Source organism: Xenopus tropicalis, chromosome 1 (genome assembly GCF_000004195.4).
Source record: "Xenopus tropicalis strain Nigerian chromosome 1, UCB_Xtro_10.0, whole genome shotgun sequence".
In the NCBI taxonomy this organism is placed as follows: domain Eukaryota; kingdom Metazoa; phylum Chordata; class Amphibia; order Anura; family Pipidae; genus Xenopus; species Xenopus tropicalis.
This window is the reverse complement of record NC_030677.2, coordinates 102,645,763-102,662,169: the sequence shown is the minus strand read 5'-3', so window position 1 is coordinate 102,662,169 and position 16,407 is coordinate 102,645,763. Positions and strand designations below refer to the sequence as shown.

Here is a 16,407-nt window from a genome sequence, read left to right as displayed (position 1 = left end):
ATGGCTTGTTTGTGCAACACATGTAACGTGCATTGGTTATCTTGTGCACTAGAGGTTCTATGCATGGTGGCTGGCTTCTGCGCTAGTGGTTAAATGCATGACTACTGGTTTGGTTCCAGCCTTGCATGAGATGTAGCAGGATTGGGTCCATAAGTGTGCTTGCACTGTAGTGGGCTTTGTTCACTAGTGTGTCCTTGCACTATAGGACTTCTTCATTGGTATGTGATTTCAGCACAGGTAGGTTGATCTTTGTTGATCATGTTAGTCATGGTCTGTTTAGTTTGTTTCTTTGCCACTCCTTACTATTTTTGAGGCGTGACTTTTGGTATGTCCCATCTGTACTGACATGGAGGAACACAGAAAAATGGGAATTGCACTTACCTTCTTGTTGTAAATTCGTTTTCTTTTAGTCCCGACATTCAGAACAGGGTTTCCTATCCCAATTTATTAATAATATTTTCTGTACTGCTCTGTCAAATGTATAACAGAGGTTAGGAGGAGGTCAGGTGGTTTTATGGGTCTTGATTCATTTTGATTGGCTAGATTATTGTCCCTACCTCCTCGTCTGGGAGGTGCAATACCCATCTGTAGTGACGTGTCAGGACTAGAAGAAAAGGAATTTATGGCAAGTAGGTAAGTGAAATTCTCATTGTGTATGTCTTGCTCTACTCTACATTTACCTTTCTTCCCTTTTGTTTACTCAAATAGCTGAAGGCACGTTGTGAAGAATTAAAGCTGGACTGGAATACACTGTCTTTGGAAAATCTCATGAAGGAGAAGTTGGCCCTAAAAAATCAGATATCCGAAAAGCAGAAGCACTGTTTGGAGCTACAAGTGAGTACAGTGTGTTTTTCCATCTGGCACGACTGTTGGATGCAAACACAGCATGCTGTGTCCACGTCCAACGTGATATTGTCTGACGCAGGATGAAAACACTCCATCCAACTTTAGCTGATCCAACTTTACATTATAGCCTATGGAAATCTTATTTTCTAGGATCCTACAAAATCTTGTGCTGTTGCATGGAGGATCAGATTAAATTTGTTTCACAAAATCTGATGAAAAACACTTTTGGAATTTAGCCCTTATTGTTATGATTGATCAATCAGCAAAGTTTAAATTCCTAAACTGTTGGACCTAAAGAGGTCCACTGGACCATGTTTACACAGAGGAGTTTTACAGATAGATAACATTAGGAGATTGCTGTAAAGTCTTGCAAACTACCTTTCACAGTGGCCCAATTCTGTGCTTTTGCGACCATTTCCTTTTCACTTATAGGCATAGAGAAATACATGCATGTCATGCCAGAAATAGTATGTCTCTGGCAGCTTTTTTTTATTCTGAATAATTTCTCCTCTCTTGAAATCATGTAACCTATACTAAGTAAATTGTCTTTGTAAATATTCAAAGTAAACCACATGTATTATGCAGAAACACAAACATAATTAAAAACTTTCAGTTATATAACTTATGGACAGTCAAGTAAAAACTTGGGTTAAAGAGTTCTTAAAAGAAAACTTTTGTCTGCTTCTTAGCATAAAAGCAAAGTGTTCTGTCCATACCACCTAATTATTTTGTTCAATGCATTAGTGAGAATATGTTTGTGTTAATTACAATTCCTATGTGCTCACCTGTTCCAATTTATATTCTATGCACTTATAGTCATCTATACTAGTTTCTTGGGACAATTTGGTATTTTTGCCTCCTTTGATGTATGACGCACAACTTGCAACAAATTCTGTTTAAGGGGAGCCCTATAGACCTCTCAGCAATGTTTTTAAAACAATGGCAAAAAAAAAAAAAAAAAGAAATGGCTTTTCTTTTCCAAGTACTTTTTCATGATATTGTAGACACTGATATGGCTTGGGTGTTTTTGTTTTTTTGTTTGTTCTTATTTTTCAATTACTTTTCTTTTTCAGATCAGCATTGTGGAACTAGAAAAGTTTCAGAGACAACAAGAGCTGCTCCAGCTCAAGTCTTCCACCTTGCCAGAGGAACCACCACCCAGCCATAATCGAACCAAAGGTAGCCTTGGCAACCACTTCCACGCTGAACAGTCTTCAGTGCGCATGATGCCTCCTCCATCTTCTCACACAAATGGTCTAAGCCCTGAGCGGTCCTTGAATGGTCATGCTTCTCATTATGAGCTGTACCATTCCTGTCGAGGAGGAAGCAGGCCCTGCTCCAAGGAAAGTACACCATCTCACTCAGAGCATGCCGACATTGTGCCCAGTACCCAAACCCATGCAGCCAAGCACAAAGGAGAGAAAATATCTGGCCCAACCCAACCAGACTACACGCGCTACTCCCCTGCCAAAATTGCAATGAGACGGCACCTGAACCAGGAACCCTTACCCAATGGTAGAAGCACTGAAATAAATCATAGGTAAGGGGGTTGTAGTATTGTTTTTCTATTTCCTGAAATCCTTTTGGGGCTTTTTTTTTTTTTTTTTGTATTATCTGACTGATTGATGGTATGCGTGTGTAAGAGTCACAAGTAAGTTTGCCACCCTAGAAGACAGTGACAACCCCCCCCCCCCCTTTTTTTTGTCAAGTAGCACAGGGGGCTAAAAGTACCATGGAGTTTCCCCCAATGTGAAGACAGCAGCAAGAAAATATAGTTCTTTGTCATATTCCAACTGTAATAGATTACTATTGCTTGGAGTATTTAATCCATAAACTTCAACCCAGTAAATGAAATGAAGACCATGGTACATTGCACCTCCTCCCCCAAAAAACTCCTTTAATGGCACTACTCAGAAGTCCTCCAGCTTGCCTGTTTATATTCATGGCACCAGATCTTTTAGCCTTATTGATCCATACAGCCAGGTCATTTGTGACACCAAAAGGCCATATAAAATATGGGGTTTGAGACTTGGACCTACATTAAATGGGTAGTGCACCATAGCATTCACTTTTAGAATGATGCAGACAATTGCATTTTAAGACAGCATTTGGTCTTTATTTTCTTTATAAATGTTAATACAATCTAATTCAACTATGAACCATGTTTAAACCCAGAAAACTGACTAAATTTGTAATTACAAATTACAGGTGTGAAAACTGAAACTTGTTGCTTTTACATTATTATAAAACAACAAACCTGATAATTGCATCCCATCCCATTAAAAAAAGATCTCTCTGGTGTCCACAAAACAATAAAGTTATGCCTGATACCGTTTGCTTGGATTACATCTCTGTTGGATTCTGTTTTCTTTATATCCACTCTGACTTTCGATTTGGATTGTAGGTGTAATGTTACAAAAGACCACAGCTTCCCATCCATAAGCCCTGGAATTCCAAATGGTGTCCAATTTAGCCCTCAGGAATCAAATCCTTCTTCCCCTGAGTTAACTCATACACCAGGGGAGAGAGGACCTGAAAAGGTGGGTCGGTTTTTTTTAAGTTTCTCCCTTAGCAAAAAATCTTGGGAAAGTTTTGTTTTTCTTCAAATTTCATATAAACTTCTTCGCTTTATCTGTTTTTAACTGATGTTTGTGTTTTTAGATGTTTCGAGAGCGAAATTCCCCTTCTAATCCAGAAACCATCACCAGTCTGCCTATTAGTATTCCCCTGAGCACAGTCCAGCCTAACAAGCTGCCAGTCAGTATTCCACTGGCCAGTGTAGTCCTGCCAAGTCGTGTGGAAAAGGTACAAAACAAAATCTCATCATGGAACTGAAACTGAAATGAATTTCTATTTCAGTACAAAACATCATCTGCATCTTCTTTCAGTCTTACAATGTTAGCAGATTTTTAATGTATGCCGATTGAATTTAGTTTATATTGACATTCTTATTTTTTTGCCGCCTTAATATCACAGTTACATTGCTGTGGAAGTGGGTCTTGATGAAGAGCTTTCCCAGAAACATACTTCTGTTTGAGCAAAAAGGAAACCATTTGGAAAATACTTTTATGTGCTTGAGTTCTGTTACTTTGTAAAAACACAAGTGATTTTGTATTTCTCAGTTTTTATTAAGCTCCCTAAGAACTAACTCCCTACAATAACCAGTCAAATGCCCGCAGACCTCTAAACCCTTCCAAAATACATGGACCAAACAATGATATGTAGGTAAAAAAAGCTTTATGCCCTTGTACACATTAGCCTTTATATTGGTTAGTAGAAGGTCTTCCTTCTAGCAGGATGAAGTTGTTTTCATCTATCTTCACACAAATATAAGAAGACTAGGTGCTCCTATAAGAAAAAGAGGGAGGAGTATTCAGTTTGAGATTCTACTGAATCCCAGACTCTCTGCTGGATTCAGACTTGGTTGCATTTGAGTGCTTGAATCTGAACTGTAATTATCACGGATTTAGTTTGGAAGTTGACATATATGTTATGCAGATGTAAATTGGGGTTTAGCTTAAGCATGACATCTTTTTTGGATTCAGGAATTTTGCTATGTCCTGAAATTGGGACTTTGGTGTCTCCCCACACTTATTTATTTTAGTTTTTGTAAGGAAAAAGAAACCCTTCTTTAAGTTAACATTATGTTTTCTTTATTTAGAGAAACAGCCCCAGTCCCGGATGTCACAGCAGAGATGGCTCACTTTCAGAGAATCAATATGGTGCTACTTCTAATAGCCTCAGTTATGCTGCTGTCTCAAAACCATTGGCTACCTCAGGTAATGCCCCTAACTCCTGCCCTTTGCTTAGATTATATAATTTATGTGTACAGTTATTGGATTTGTTATCCGGAAAGCTTGTCTCCCATAGGCAACATTTTAATCAATTCAATTTTAAAAATCTGATTTCCTTTTTTTCTGTAATAATAAAACAGTACCTTAGAAACTAAGATATAATTAATTCTTATTGGGTGCAAAACCAATCCTATTGGGTGTAATTATTGTTTAATTGATTTTCTAGTAGACTTAAGGTATGGAGATCCAAATTATGGAAAGACCCATTATCCGGAAAACCCTTGGCCCAGAGCATTCTGGATAATGGGTCCTATAACTGTATTCACATTTGTTCTTGATGAAGTATGCTTACTTTGTTAAATAATGTGCACTTACATTGTGGCAAGTATGTGATTGCAGGTAGTAGGAGAAATAGTGTGCTCTGCATCCTTTCTGTGTCTAGTGTTCTTATTGTCTAAAGTAATCTTGTCTTATTCTAAAGTAATCTTTAGTCTACATGAATTAAACTTAAATTTGTTTTGAACCTTAAAGAGACAATTAGCATGGTAGACTAACACTTAGATTGACTTATGAATAGTTTATTTTTACTCATTTTCCATCCTATTCTGCCTTCAGCTTGCAATTTAAAATACAAACAATTGTGTTACTAAGGTTTATTGTTAATCATTTCTTATTGCTTATATTAAGAGCCTTTTCTGTTTATTATTCATTTAGACTTACCAACCACTGCCAGGTTTCTGTGGAAATATATTTAACCATATTCTTTCATTCATTTAAATTGTTTGGTACTTTGCAATAAGTCAACTATTTTGGTAAATGTTAAAGGTAACTGAACTGATGTCTAAAATCATTTAAATGGCACTGTATAGTGGTGACATTTTATTGTTAGTTTGATTCTTATCAGGGTATGACGTGGTTCTTTCCTCTTTTTTTCTCTCCAGGTTTCTTCTATCCAACCTGGTCTTCATCTCTAAATGGACCAGTTTTGAATAGCCATGGGTCAGAGACGGATGGAATGGATGACTCATCAAATTCTGGCACATTGTCTAATTCAGGAGGATCACGGAGCTCCACCCCTTCCCACAGTCACCTGATCTCTCAGCGCTCCCCTGCCCAACATTCCACATCTGCTAGTCCTTGCACATTTCCAGATCCAAGCAAAGGTTCTGGTGAAGGGGATATTGACACAAGTGATGCTGAAATGGAAGCAAAGCGTCGGATTATCTTCACCATTACCAGTGGAAGCTCCAACGGCAGGTCACCATCAAACAAACACAGCCCTTTGACTGCCACAATCCGCATGGAGTGTGGCACAGGGCAGGATGCCAAAAGGAGAAGTGGTAGACGAAAAAGATCCTCTGCTGGCAGTCACAATTCAGCTGTATCACCCAAACGCAGATCTCTTCCCACATCTGTTGGTCTAAACAGTTATACTTCAGGATCTCCACTGAATATCAGCTCAATGGTAACTTGTTGATTTTACTGTAACCTTGACTTTTTGGTTGTGTGCCAATTAAGATATATTTTTCAACTTTTTTCTGGAAAGAAACCAAAAAATACTATTTGTTATTGGGCTAGGGATGATGACAAATAGTTAGTGGTGTTGTGCCCTTCCTCTATTTTTTTTTTTTTTTTTCTTTGTATGTGTTCCTATATTTTTCACTTTTTTTCTTTCTGCTTTTACTAGGTGAGTAACATTAACCAGCCCTTGGAGATTACTGCAATCTCTTCCCCTGAAGCCTCTATGAAGAGTTCCCCTGCTTCCTATCAGGATCATGAGTTGCCCCCAGTTTTAAAAAAGGAAAAACCCCTTTCTTTATCTAATGGCGTTCATTATTCACCCTTAACAACAGAGGATGAGGCTGAGTCTGAGGAAGACACCCAGAGTACAAGGTGTGTATAGGATCTTTCACATGAATTTGTTCAAGGTAAATTGCAGTTGTGTTAAATGTTGTGGCTATGTTTGAACATACATTACACTAAGACTTGCCACAATAATAAAAATGTAGTTCTTGCAAAAACACGACAGCCCGTTTCCCTGCTATCTGTCTGGACTCAATACAGATAATAGTGATGTCAACCAAGCATCTGATGGTACATTCATCGAATAGAGCTCACAATACCAAGGGCATAGGATCACTGGGGCTCCTCAGCATGTAGGCTAGCATCTTTTTATAGGCTATGCCCACTTTTATATAAGCCAGAACTTATGTGGGTCTGTACAGCACAAAGATGTTTTCACACCTGCATTATATATGGGATAGAACACAAACATATTAATGAGTCTGCGTATCTTTATCAGTGGGCACGACATTAGCCACTATGCCCACGTGCCTTTGCTGTCTACTGATTCATGCCATGTAGCATTTAAAACGTTGGTTTTCTTTTCTGATCTAAAATGTTATCATACCACGAGTAAGTTGTGATAATCAGCAGCTGTGAAATAGATCAGATAATAGATCCTAAAGTAATATTACTTTGGTGGGCAAGAGTTGTTTGTAACCCTAAAACTGGAATTTATTCCCTTGAAAAAATCCAATTTCTATATGTTTGTACAGAACGGAGCGAAAGAGTTCCAGCCTGTGCTTTGAAAGCAAAGACTCCCCCCAGAGAAGTGAAGGGGAAAGAGGTATATATGTTTGATTTTAAGGAACCCTTTTCTGTAAATAAAAAATATTGCATTCCTATTTCTTATAGCCTTTTTTGATCCTGAACCTTCAATACTTTAGGTCTCCCATACTCTAGCAAGAAGTCTTCATGTGAGAGTGTAAAATGGAAAGCAACATTCTCTCCAATTTCTGATGCAACTCCGGGTCGTGCCTCTGACAGCCCTTCCTCACCTCACCGTCAGAACACACATTATTCATCTGGAGAGGGAGGCCGCAGAGGATCAGGGGGATTGAGTCCTGGCTCTGCAAATGGCCACAGTGACCATCCTAGGGTAGAAGGGGGCAAAGGAGAGTGCAACCTTTTCTTAAGTAAAAAGATGTCTTCTGAAGGTAGCAAAAGAGAAGACAGGGGTCCTACAGCAAAACTGGATCGTTCCAGCAGTAAAGTCCCTCGAAGCCGTGAAAGGGATGGGAACACTGTGTTCATGACACAAGGAACTGGTGCTCTCATGAATGGCAAGGGACCTGGCTCAAATCCTTTACACCCACACCATCATTTTTTGAACAGCTTGGCAGCTGGCTCTCAGCTTGCCTTGCAAGGTGGGCTTAACTCTGTTGCTAGCAATTCTGTTCTGCAGTCCATCTTCAGCTCCATCCCTGTACATGTGACTGGGCCAGCTGGACGATTGTCTAACTCTCACAGCATGTCTGGTTTCACAGCTCCTGGAGGTACTGTAGGAGGTGAGTGATGGGTCCCAACACTGATTGTTCTCTCAAGGCTTAGATTGTCAATAATGATCTATTGGAGTACTGTATGTTTGTCTGTAGGAGGCAGAAAAGGTTGTAACTCCTTAACTCTAGTGTTTCTCCTCAATAATGCATTTGTTTGACACACAGCTTGCTATTACACCATTCCCATGATCTGCATCATTTATAGAGGTGTTTCTGTCGTATTAATATTTAAGTTTCCTTCTGCCTCGAAAGACTGGTTATGCAAACCCTTTAACATAAGTGTTGTTGTACATGCAGAATATCACATAAGTTAAAAAGTTTATTACCTGTTTATTATTCGTTTCAGTGCAAGGTTGAACATGGCAACAGCCCTGTCCTGGCAATCTTGGCATTCTGGCAAACTCCACAGCTACATGCCAACACACTTTATTGGGCCTGTGGAAGCTCCTTAATATAGAGAATAAATTTGGCTGCTAATGTGGTCTTAAAATATATTTGATACATTTTTCCACTTTCAGGTTTACCCTGGGTCTCTTACACAAGTTCCTATACTAAACTCTTCTAATATCTCATATTGCATCCCTGGTACGAAATGGTTCAAATTCACATAATAACCAAAAGGCCATACCCTATTTTCTTTCCCCTTTCAAATAAATCTCCTTTAAACTACTATAAATTATTTAGGGAAGAATTGATACATTTGAATTAGTATTCCTACACCGCTTTCTCTGATATTCATACATGCCTTTCTTAAAACTGTGTTTTAGTATTGAACACACACCATCACTTTGTGTGTATCTGCTACAAAACTAGTTTAAAGGGACACACCTATAAAAATCTAAGCTGTTCTATTTATCTGCTTGTATCTATTTTCTATGCAAATATTTGCTATTTAGATATGTCACGTTATTTTATTGTGTTTTATGATATTTATCTGCAAAGGTTGATTGTTCTCAGTCTTATTCTATTTATTAATTTTGTATTTTTTGTCTTCCCTAGGTATTTGAAATGTCTACCTCACTTCAAATCACCTATGCAAAGGCAGCCCTGCTAAGTTTGGTCTTTTCAATTTACATCACCTTTGACCATATGGTGCTCAACATAAATTTTTGTAGATGGGAAGGGAGTTATCTTCCAAAACCCACCATCGTAGCGACCACTGGTTAAACCTACAATCTCTGTATCTGTCTCTGCCGCGGAAAGACTCGCCAAGGTTCCACTGTGAATTTTTTTAAAAAGCGGCAAATGAGGAAATCTCGTAATTTTTTTTTTATTTATAAAAATTTTGTTTGTTGAAATTTTTTTTTTGTATTTTCCCCCTTTCTTTCTCTTGCATTTTTTTTTTGTGGGAATATAATTTTTTTTTTTCTTAAATGGAGGACGCAGCTCTACGGACGAGCGGAAAAGTAAAGACAGCTTGTGGATTTTGGGTTTATATGGGTGATTGGGCAGGTTTTGGGGTCCCATCACCCCCCAAAGCAGATTCAACTGGTGCTACGCATACAAGATTGTGCCTCTCTAAACTGGTGCTGTTAAGTTGCGGTGCTCTTTGAATAGTACACACTGGGACTCTGGATCCATTGTGTCAAGAATATATATGCTTAATTTATTAATGACTCCTGACCCTATAATAACCAAAGTACATTTTGTTCTGTTATGAGACTGACCGTTTTCTGTTCGCTCGGGGAATTGACCTCCTCCTTTTTTTTTTTTTGTGTGTGTGTTTTAAAGTATTTTTTTTTTCATGAGATGAAATGGCAGCTAATTGTGTGACTTTGTGGAACAGCAGGGATGGTTCTGCCATAGAACTTTGTGGCAGGTTATTAAGGCACAGTGATGAAAAAAAACTGGGACATAGTTTTAGTTCATTAATATGTGGCCCCCACCCAGCACAGTTGCGCTGAACTTTACAGTTTGATTTCTTAAACCTCTTAACTACTTGATTCCTTCTAATATATAATTTAATCTGTATAATGCACACAAGCATATGTATGTGTGTAGCTGGTGCACTTGTGCGTGTATAGGATATTTGTGTATAGGTACATATATTTATATGTATATAAGAAATCTCACAAACGCATATCTATATATACTTTGCTATCTTATGCATAGAAATCCATCCCCTACAATATTCAGTTTCCAAGAAAACCTTAAATATGAACACACAGCCCTCAAGCAGGATGAGCCATGCAGACCTTGTTTCTGTTTGAGCAAGGTCATTTAGGTCTCTGGTGCAAACCAATGATGTATTCACTGGCAGAAAAGCTATCTTGGAACAGAAGAGCTAAAGTTTTTATGCTCATGTTCTGTTATAGCAATTCAGTATTTTCCCCTGAAACAGAGTAGTCATGGGCTTCATCCCTATAGATGAAGCCCTAAGCTTTAAACTAGCGTTACTTCTAAACACATTTAGGGTTTCTTGTAGTGCTAAAGAGCAACTCTATCCTAGTTTTTCCTGTAGAATATCTATTCTGTCATAGCTTTATCAACTCTTTCCGTACAGGCCATGAGGAAGCCCAGTTACTATAGAGACTTTTAGTTCTGGCATTGTCTTACTGACCATGTGACACTTTGAATTTTTATGGTGGGATCACAACAGGAGATCTGTGGGAGTAGATAAAGCTTGTGATCAGCTTGCCAGTGAAATAGTGACTAAATGGGTAGCCCTAAATCATCATAGTCAGAATTTATTTATATAGTGCCAGCAAGTTATGCAGCACTTTGCATTATTTAAATAACAAACAAGGGTCATACGATAATTTAACAATGAAGGCTTAAAGAATAGAAATGGAGTGAGAAGGCCCTGCTCACAAGAGCTTACAATCCAAAGTGTTCATACACTGGCCCGGGCCACTAATTATTGTCTGAACAATTGGGATTGCATTAAATTGAAGAGGTGCTTCAGCTCTCAAATAAGGTGCAACAGGATCACATGATTATGTCTTGAAACTGGCCCCTGTGGTGCCATACATGCCCAGACAGTTGTGTGGTATAGTCCAAGCAACAGTGTCTTGGCCAGATATTAGAGGAGTACATTCTGGTGATTGTCATATAAGCCATTGGGAGGAAATTTTGTAGCAAGCTACAAAAATTGTAGGCGCCAAAGAGATCAAAATTGCCTGTGTGCTTTTGTCTTAAAGCAGCAAACTGAACCAGTAATAACTTCCTAGAAAAGTAGGAAATAAATTAGAAAAATACATTTATTTCAGATCCTAATATTTCTATATTAGACAAGTCAATAGTGAAAATAACCGATGAAGATATAATAGCTATACAGGAACTGGTATGGAGATATGAGAGTGCTTGCAAACTCTGCATTGAAACCATGGACACTGCAAGCCATAATCCAGTTGAAATGAAGGTATTTTCACTGGCCTTAAATTGGCATTTAAAGTCTTATGCATCATACAGATATTTCTTAATCCGTGCTAACATCAGATCCAATTGGAGAGATCAAAATCTTGTTCCAGTATACTTTAGTATTGGTCCAGCCAAACTGAATCTGTCCTCATAGGTCTGACCAGTCTAGTTCCATGTTTGTTAAGCTTGGGCCAACATATCAAGTTTTGAGAGCACCACAAACAAATAATTGTGGGGCATTCAAAGCATTAAAGTGTTAAAGGAAATAATTTAATACTTATTCTGGGCCACCCAACCCCATTTGGGGGCTACTCCCAGCATGCTGCGTATATATAAAGCAGAAACTCAGTAGTCCCTGTAAGGTTTCAGCCCAGTAGTTTTCAGACTTTTGGGTTCACAACTTCCCTTTGAGGTCTAGCATATGGCCATGCACCTTCTGAACTGAAAATTGCGAATAAATAATAAAAAGCAATGCTATAGTTCCAGGAATGATGCCAAAAGCCAATAGCACCATGCTTTGAAAAAAAAAAATCCCTACTGTGAGCAAAACTGTACCTTATTGCTAATTTCCCTTCCACTAGCCAAGTTATCTGCCATATATATTATTGTTCTTATGCTTCTTTAGCTGTATCCTTTCAGAAGTCAATTTGTTCCTGTAAGTTCCATTCCAGAACTGTACTACTTATAATTTAGGCAAGACTATTGTTATAATAATTTAGGATGTGTATCTGCACCCAGCTTGACACTTCAGTAGAACTTACCATAGCCCATTCAGTGTAAGAATTGCCACAATCGTCAGATACTTTTCAGCATTCCAAGCGTGATATTTATCCAGTGTACATGTGGAGCTGGACTGCCTTAATAACCTGCTTAGGACAACGGAACAAGCTTGCTCCCTGGCTTTGCAAGAGTGGTGTCAGTAGGAAATATAAAGGTGCTTGGCAGTTTGTATAATAGAATTCAGTTTGATCTATTTTTCCTTTGTCTTCGCGAAAGTAATAACATTTGTAATGAACATCCCAGTAAATTCCTTTATTTAGTAATTATTTTGATACTTGATTGTTCGCTTTGTAAAAAGAAAAAAAAAGTGTTCCCTGTTTCTTTTGTCTCCCCATACCTTCTGCAGTCACTTTTGTAAATCTTAACTTTTGCAAACTTGTTTTTTTTTTTTTTTTTTTCCTGATGTAAATTTCTACTTTGAAATTTCTCCTCAATTACAGAATTTCTGTTTTTTGTTTTTAGTGAGTCTATCAAACTGCCTGTGTTTTTAACTTTTCTAGAGGGGTCTGTACAGAAAACCCGTTTAAAGAAATCCGGCCTAAATTTCATACTAATATATTGATTGTGTAAAAACGGCGCTGGTATACATCAGTGATACCTTTTTAAAAGGCCTGTGGCCGAAAGGCTGACAAATGTCCTCTCGGATTAGAGACTTGCAATCCAATCAAATATTTATCTCAAATAGCTAAAATGTTTGAATCTCTCAAACCCCCTTGTTAATATCAATAAACTTTTTTTATGATCTGTAAGTGAAAGGCTAGACTGTTTTATTAACCCTTTCAGGGCCATCCACTTGTTTTTGTATCTGTGTGTATGTATTTACAGGACTACCTAACCCAAGCATGTATTCTTCTGCCTAAGCTCTTTGTTTAAAGGGGCAGTTCAACTGTGTTAACTGCAAGTATGTTGTAGAATCTACTATTCCTAGCAACTTTGCAATTGGTCTTAACTTATTTTTATAGTGTTTGGATTATTTGCCTTCCTCTTCTGCCTCTTTCCAGATTTTAAATGGGAGTCATTGACCCCAACAGCCAAAAACAATTGCTCTGTGTCCAATCTCTCATTCAAGCCACTTCCTGGTTGCTAGAGTAAATACAACCCTAGCAACTAGATTACTGGTGACACACCAAACTGGAGAGAGAGCTAAACAAAAAGCTAAATAACAGAGAAACCATTAAAGGCCAATTGCCAGTTGTCTCAGAATATCAATGTCTACATCATACTAAAAGTTAATTTAAAGGTGAACTACCTCATTAACAAGATGTGACTACCTAAAAACAGTAGGAAAATAAATTCATCTAATTTTGAAACCATGTCTCAATGAATCAAAGCAATCAATAAAATACAGTGAGATTGGTGATTAAAACCCCACTTCCACTAGTCTTGCTGGGTAATCATGGAAATGAAAATTGAAGCAATATGAGATTGCTAAATATGCAATAAAATTACCGAAATAAAATAAGCAGTATGATTAGTACTGATACAAGTCTAACAGTTTAAAAAAAAATAAATAAATAAAAGTGTGCATGTAAGGGGAATGCACAGTGGTTGATTTTGAGTGGTAATTACCTGTCACATGACAGCAGTTGGTGCTTGCAATTCCCATTCAAAGTAAATTTCAATAATTTTGTTCCTTTCCCAAAGTGCTTACCTGGGTGCATGCTGGCAGTAGATGCTGCATCTGCTGGAGATAACACAATATGTTGTCATGTAATACAGCTGGAGGTGTCAGTATGAGAAGACAACAGCAGAAATGTGGGGCCATGTGTACCTGGGAAAATGGAGAAAGATGGTAGCCTGGCCTCTGCTAAAAAAAAAAAAAAAAAAAGTACCTGCCATTTTGTGGCACGGTGGGCTTAGAAGTTGTGACTATGGTCAAAACGGGTGCAAGATATAAAAAGATAAAGCAACTTCATGTCACATAACCAAATAAATGTAATCTCCAACCTTCCAATTCTGTGTCTGTATGGTAAGACAGAAAAAATGCTGAGGAGAAGCCGAACAAAAGCTCCGTGTGCCCACGGCCTAAGCCAGTGTTCCCCAACTGGTTGCTTAGGAGCAGTATGTTGCTTACCAACGCCTTGGATGTTGCTCTGATTGATCTCAAAGCAGGTGCAATAATGGAGCTATACCTCCCAGGCCCGGGTGCAGGGCATGCAACCGGGCTCCCCCTTCTGGTGAACCTACACCGGTGCAGTCGAACCTGCATTAGTTCCCCCACTGATTCCTGGCTTGGAGGTAATTTTTGGTTGCATAAAAACCACATATACCGCCAAACAACCTCCTGTGGGCTGCCAGTCCTTATAGGCCCTACCAACAGCCAATCACAGCCCAAATTTGGCACCAGTGAAGGAAAAGGAAAGATCGTAATTGTTACATGTTTGGCCATCTTAAGTTGGCGCTGTGTAAAATTTCTATTTTTAGCGACTGGCTAGTAGTGGGTAATGCAGAGTTGTGAGATTTTGAGGAATACTTGCTTGTCGCTGGAACAGTTTGAAGTGTTTTGTAGCTCTGAGTGGTTGGGGACAAAATGCTTCAAATTGCCTATCCTTTTACTCTGAACTGCAGCCAGTTAATTGGAAAATGACCTTAAAAGCATTTAGAAATAATGTTCACATGTATGGAAATGTCTCCATTTACAGAAGAGGGTACATTTGTTTTACAATACCTCCATGTTTTTATATTTTTTTAGAAGGAATTTCAAGGGCAGTTCATAAATACACAACTTAAGCTAAGGCTGGCCATAGATGTACTGATAAAATACACTTTGTGCAATTTCTGCTATATGCACGCTGGCTAGACCATCTTATCGATGTATCGTGGATGTCTGATGGTTTGTCAGTCTGGCAGGTTTAAAAATTGCATTTACCTCGCTGGCCAGTGCATGAGGAGATAAGTGGAGCCATAGCAGTGCCATTTGCTCTTGATACCCTAGTCTAGTCAGAATGGTTTCATAACCGAGTTGTCTCAGTTATGATACTCACCATGAGTTCCCTCCTAATCACTAGAAGACAGCTCACATCCTTAGTTCTCTACAACAGACTTTTTAGTAAGAACTCTCTCTGCAGCAGTAAGGTATGAAATTCACAGTGGGTCTATGTAGAATTTAAAATTAAGCTAACTAAACCTGGTTAGGTTCCATAAATGTAAATATTTAGTGGGTGGCATCTTTTGTGTGGAATAAGGGGGAGCAATGTCATTCAGCACATAGTGAACCTTTAAGCTGTAGCTTCTTTTGGGGCAGAGATAGAGAATCATTCTAATTGCTACCCCAAAAGGTTGTACATAAACCCGGGCTCTGCCAATTCCTACCATATCACTGTCTTATAAATGTAGTATAGATATCAATAGAAACCTATGACCAGCACTAAAATCCACTCTGTGTCTCCACCCAGGCCAATGCAGCATCTCTGTGTGCAGACACACTATTCTGCAGGTCAGAAAAAATGGTGGTTTCTTGGTCTATGCTTATATGCAGGCCGAAAACAGCTCGTGTGGCAGTACCCACCAATTCAACAATAAGCAGAGGCTGGCCAGGCTACTCAATTAAAGCATTGCATTAAATATTATAAAAGCAAATAAAATATGTATATCTAAATCCTCAAATTCATCACCATCTAAAATTTACCCAGCTCAATAAATAGTTACAATCAAGGCAGAAAGAGTATTTTAATCTGTGTATGAAGTTCAAATCCTCATCAGAATTCACAAAAGGGAATTAATAGTAAAACAAGTTCCAAGCAATTATATTGGAGGGGGATGGAAGAAAGGGAGCCACTTGTGGGCCAGTATTACTATCCACAGGGTGGGAGAGTCAGTGCCAGCGGGCCAGCTGTATCAGGGTATCCCCTTTAACATGCCTGCTATATCAGCACAAAATTTTAAGATAATGAAAATTAATTTTCTTTTAATGTGTTTCACCTGTTAAAGGGTCACCTTTAAATTAACTTTTAGTATGACGTAGACACTGATATTCCAAGACAATTTGCAATTTGTTTTTTAATTATTTAGCTTTGTGTTCATTATCTCTTTAGAATGTCAACAGTTATCTGGTTGCCAGGGTCTTGTTTACCTTAGCAACCAGGCAGTGGTTTAAATGAGAGACTGGAATATGAATAGGAGAGGGACTGAATAGAAATATAAGCAGTAAATAGAAACAAAAATTGTAACCTCACAGAGTAATAGTTTTTAGCTGCTGGGGTCAGTGACCCCCATTTGAATGCTGGAAAGATGTTGAAGGCAAACAATTTGAAAGTTATAAAAAAAAAAAATGATCAATTGCAAAG

The 16,407-nt window shown here is 38.3% G+C and overlaps 1 protein-coding gene across 2 annotated transcripts in view; it reads left to right on the top strand.

Annotated features, from left to right (window-relative positions):
* The window catches only part of dot1l (DOT1-like histone H3K79 methyltransferase), a 61,034-nt gene extending 48,164 nt beyond the window's left edge, over positions 1 to 12,870 (top strand). For both annotated transcript variants that reach the window (XM_012954295.3, XM_018096998.2), the window contains 10 exons: positions 709 to 834; positions 1,920 to 2,386; positions 3,251 to 3,386; positions 3,508 to 3,651; positions 4,508 to 4,625; positions 5,582 to 6,105; positions 6,328 to 6,533; positions 7,199 to 7,269; positions 7,370 to 7,990; positions 8,981 to 12,870. In XM_012954295.3, the coding sequence (XP_012809749.1) occupies positions 709 to 834; positions 1,920 to 2,386; positions 3,251 to 3,386; positions 3,508 to 3,651; positions 4,508 to 4,625; positions 5,582 to 6,105; positions 6,328 to 6,533; positions 7,199 to 7,269; positions 7,370 to 7,990; positions 8,981 to 8,988 (2,421 nt within the window). In that variant the 3' untranslated portion in view covers positions 8,989 to 12,870. The remainder of the gene's footprint in view (positions 1 to 708; positions 835 to 1,919; positions 2,387 to 3,250; positions 3,387 to 3,507; positions 3,652 to 4,507; positions 4,626 to 5,581; positions 6,106 to 6,327; positions 6,534 to 7,198; positions 7,270 to 7,369; positions 7,991 to 8,980) is intronic.
* The last annotated feature ends 3,537 nt before the right edge of the window (positions 12,871 to 16,407 follow it).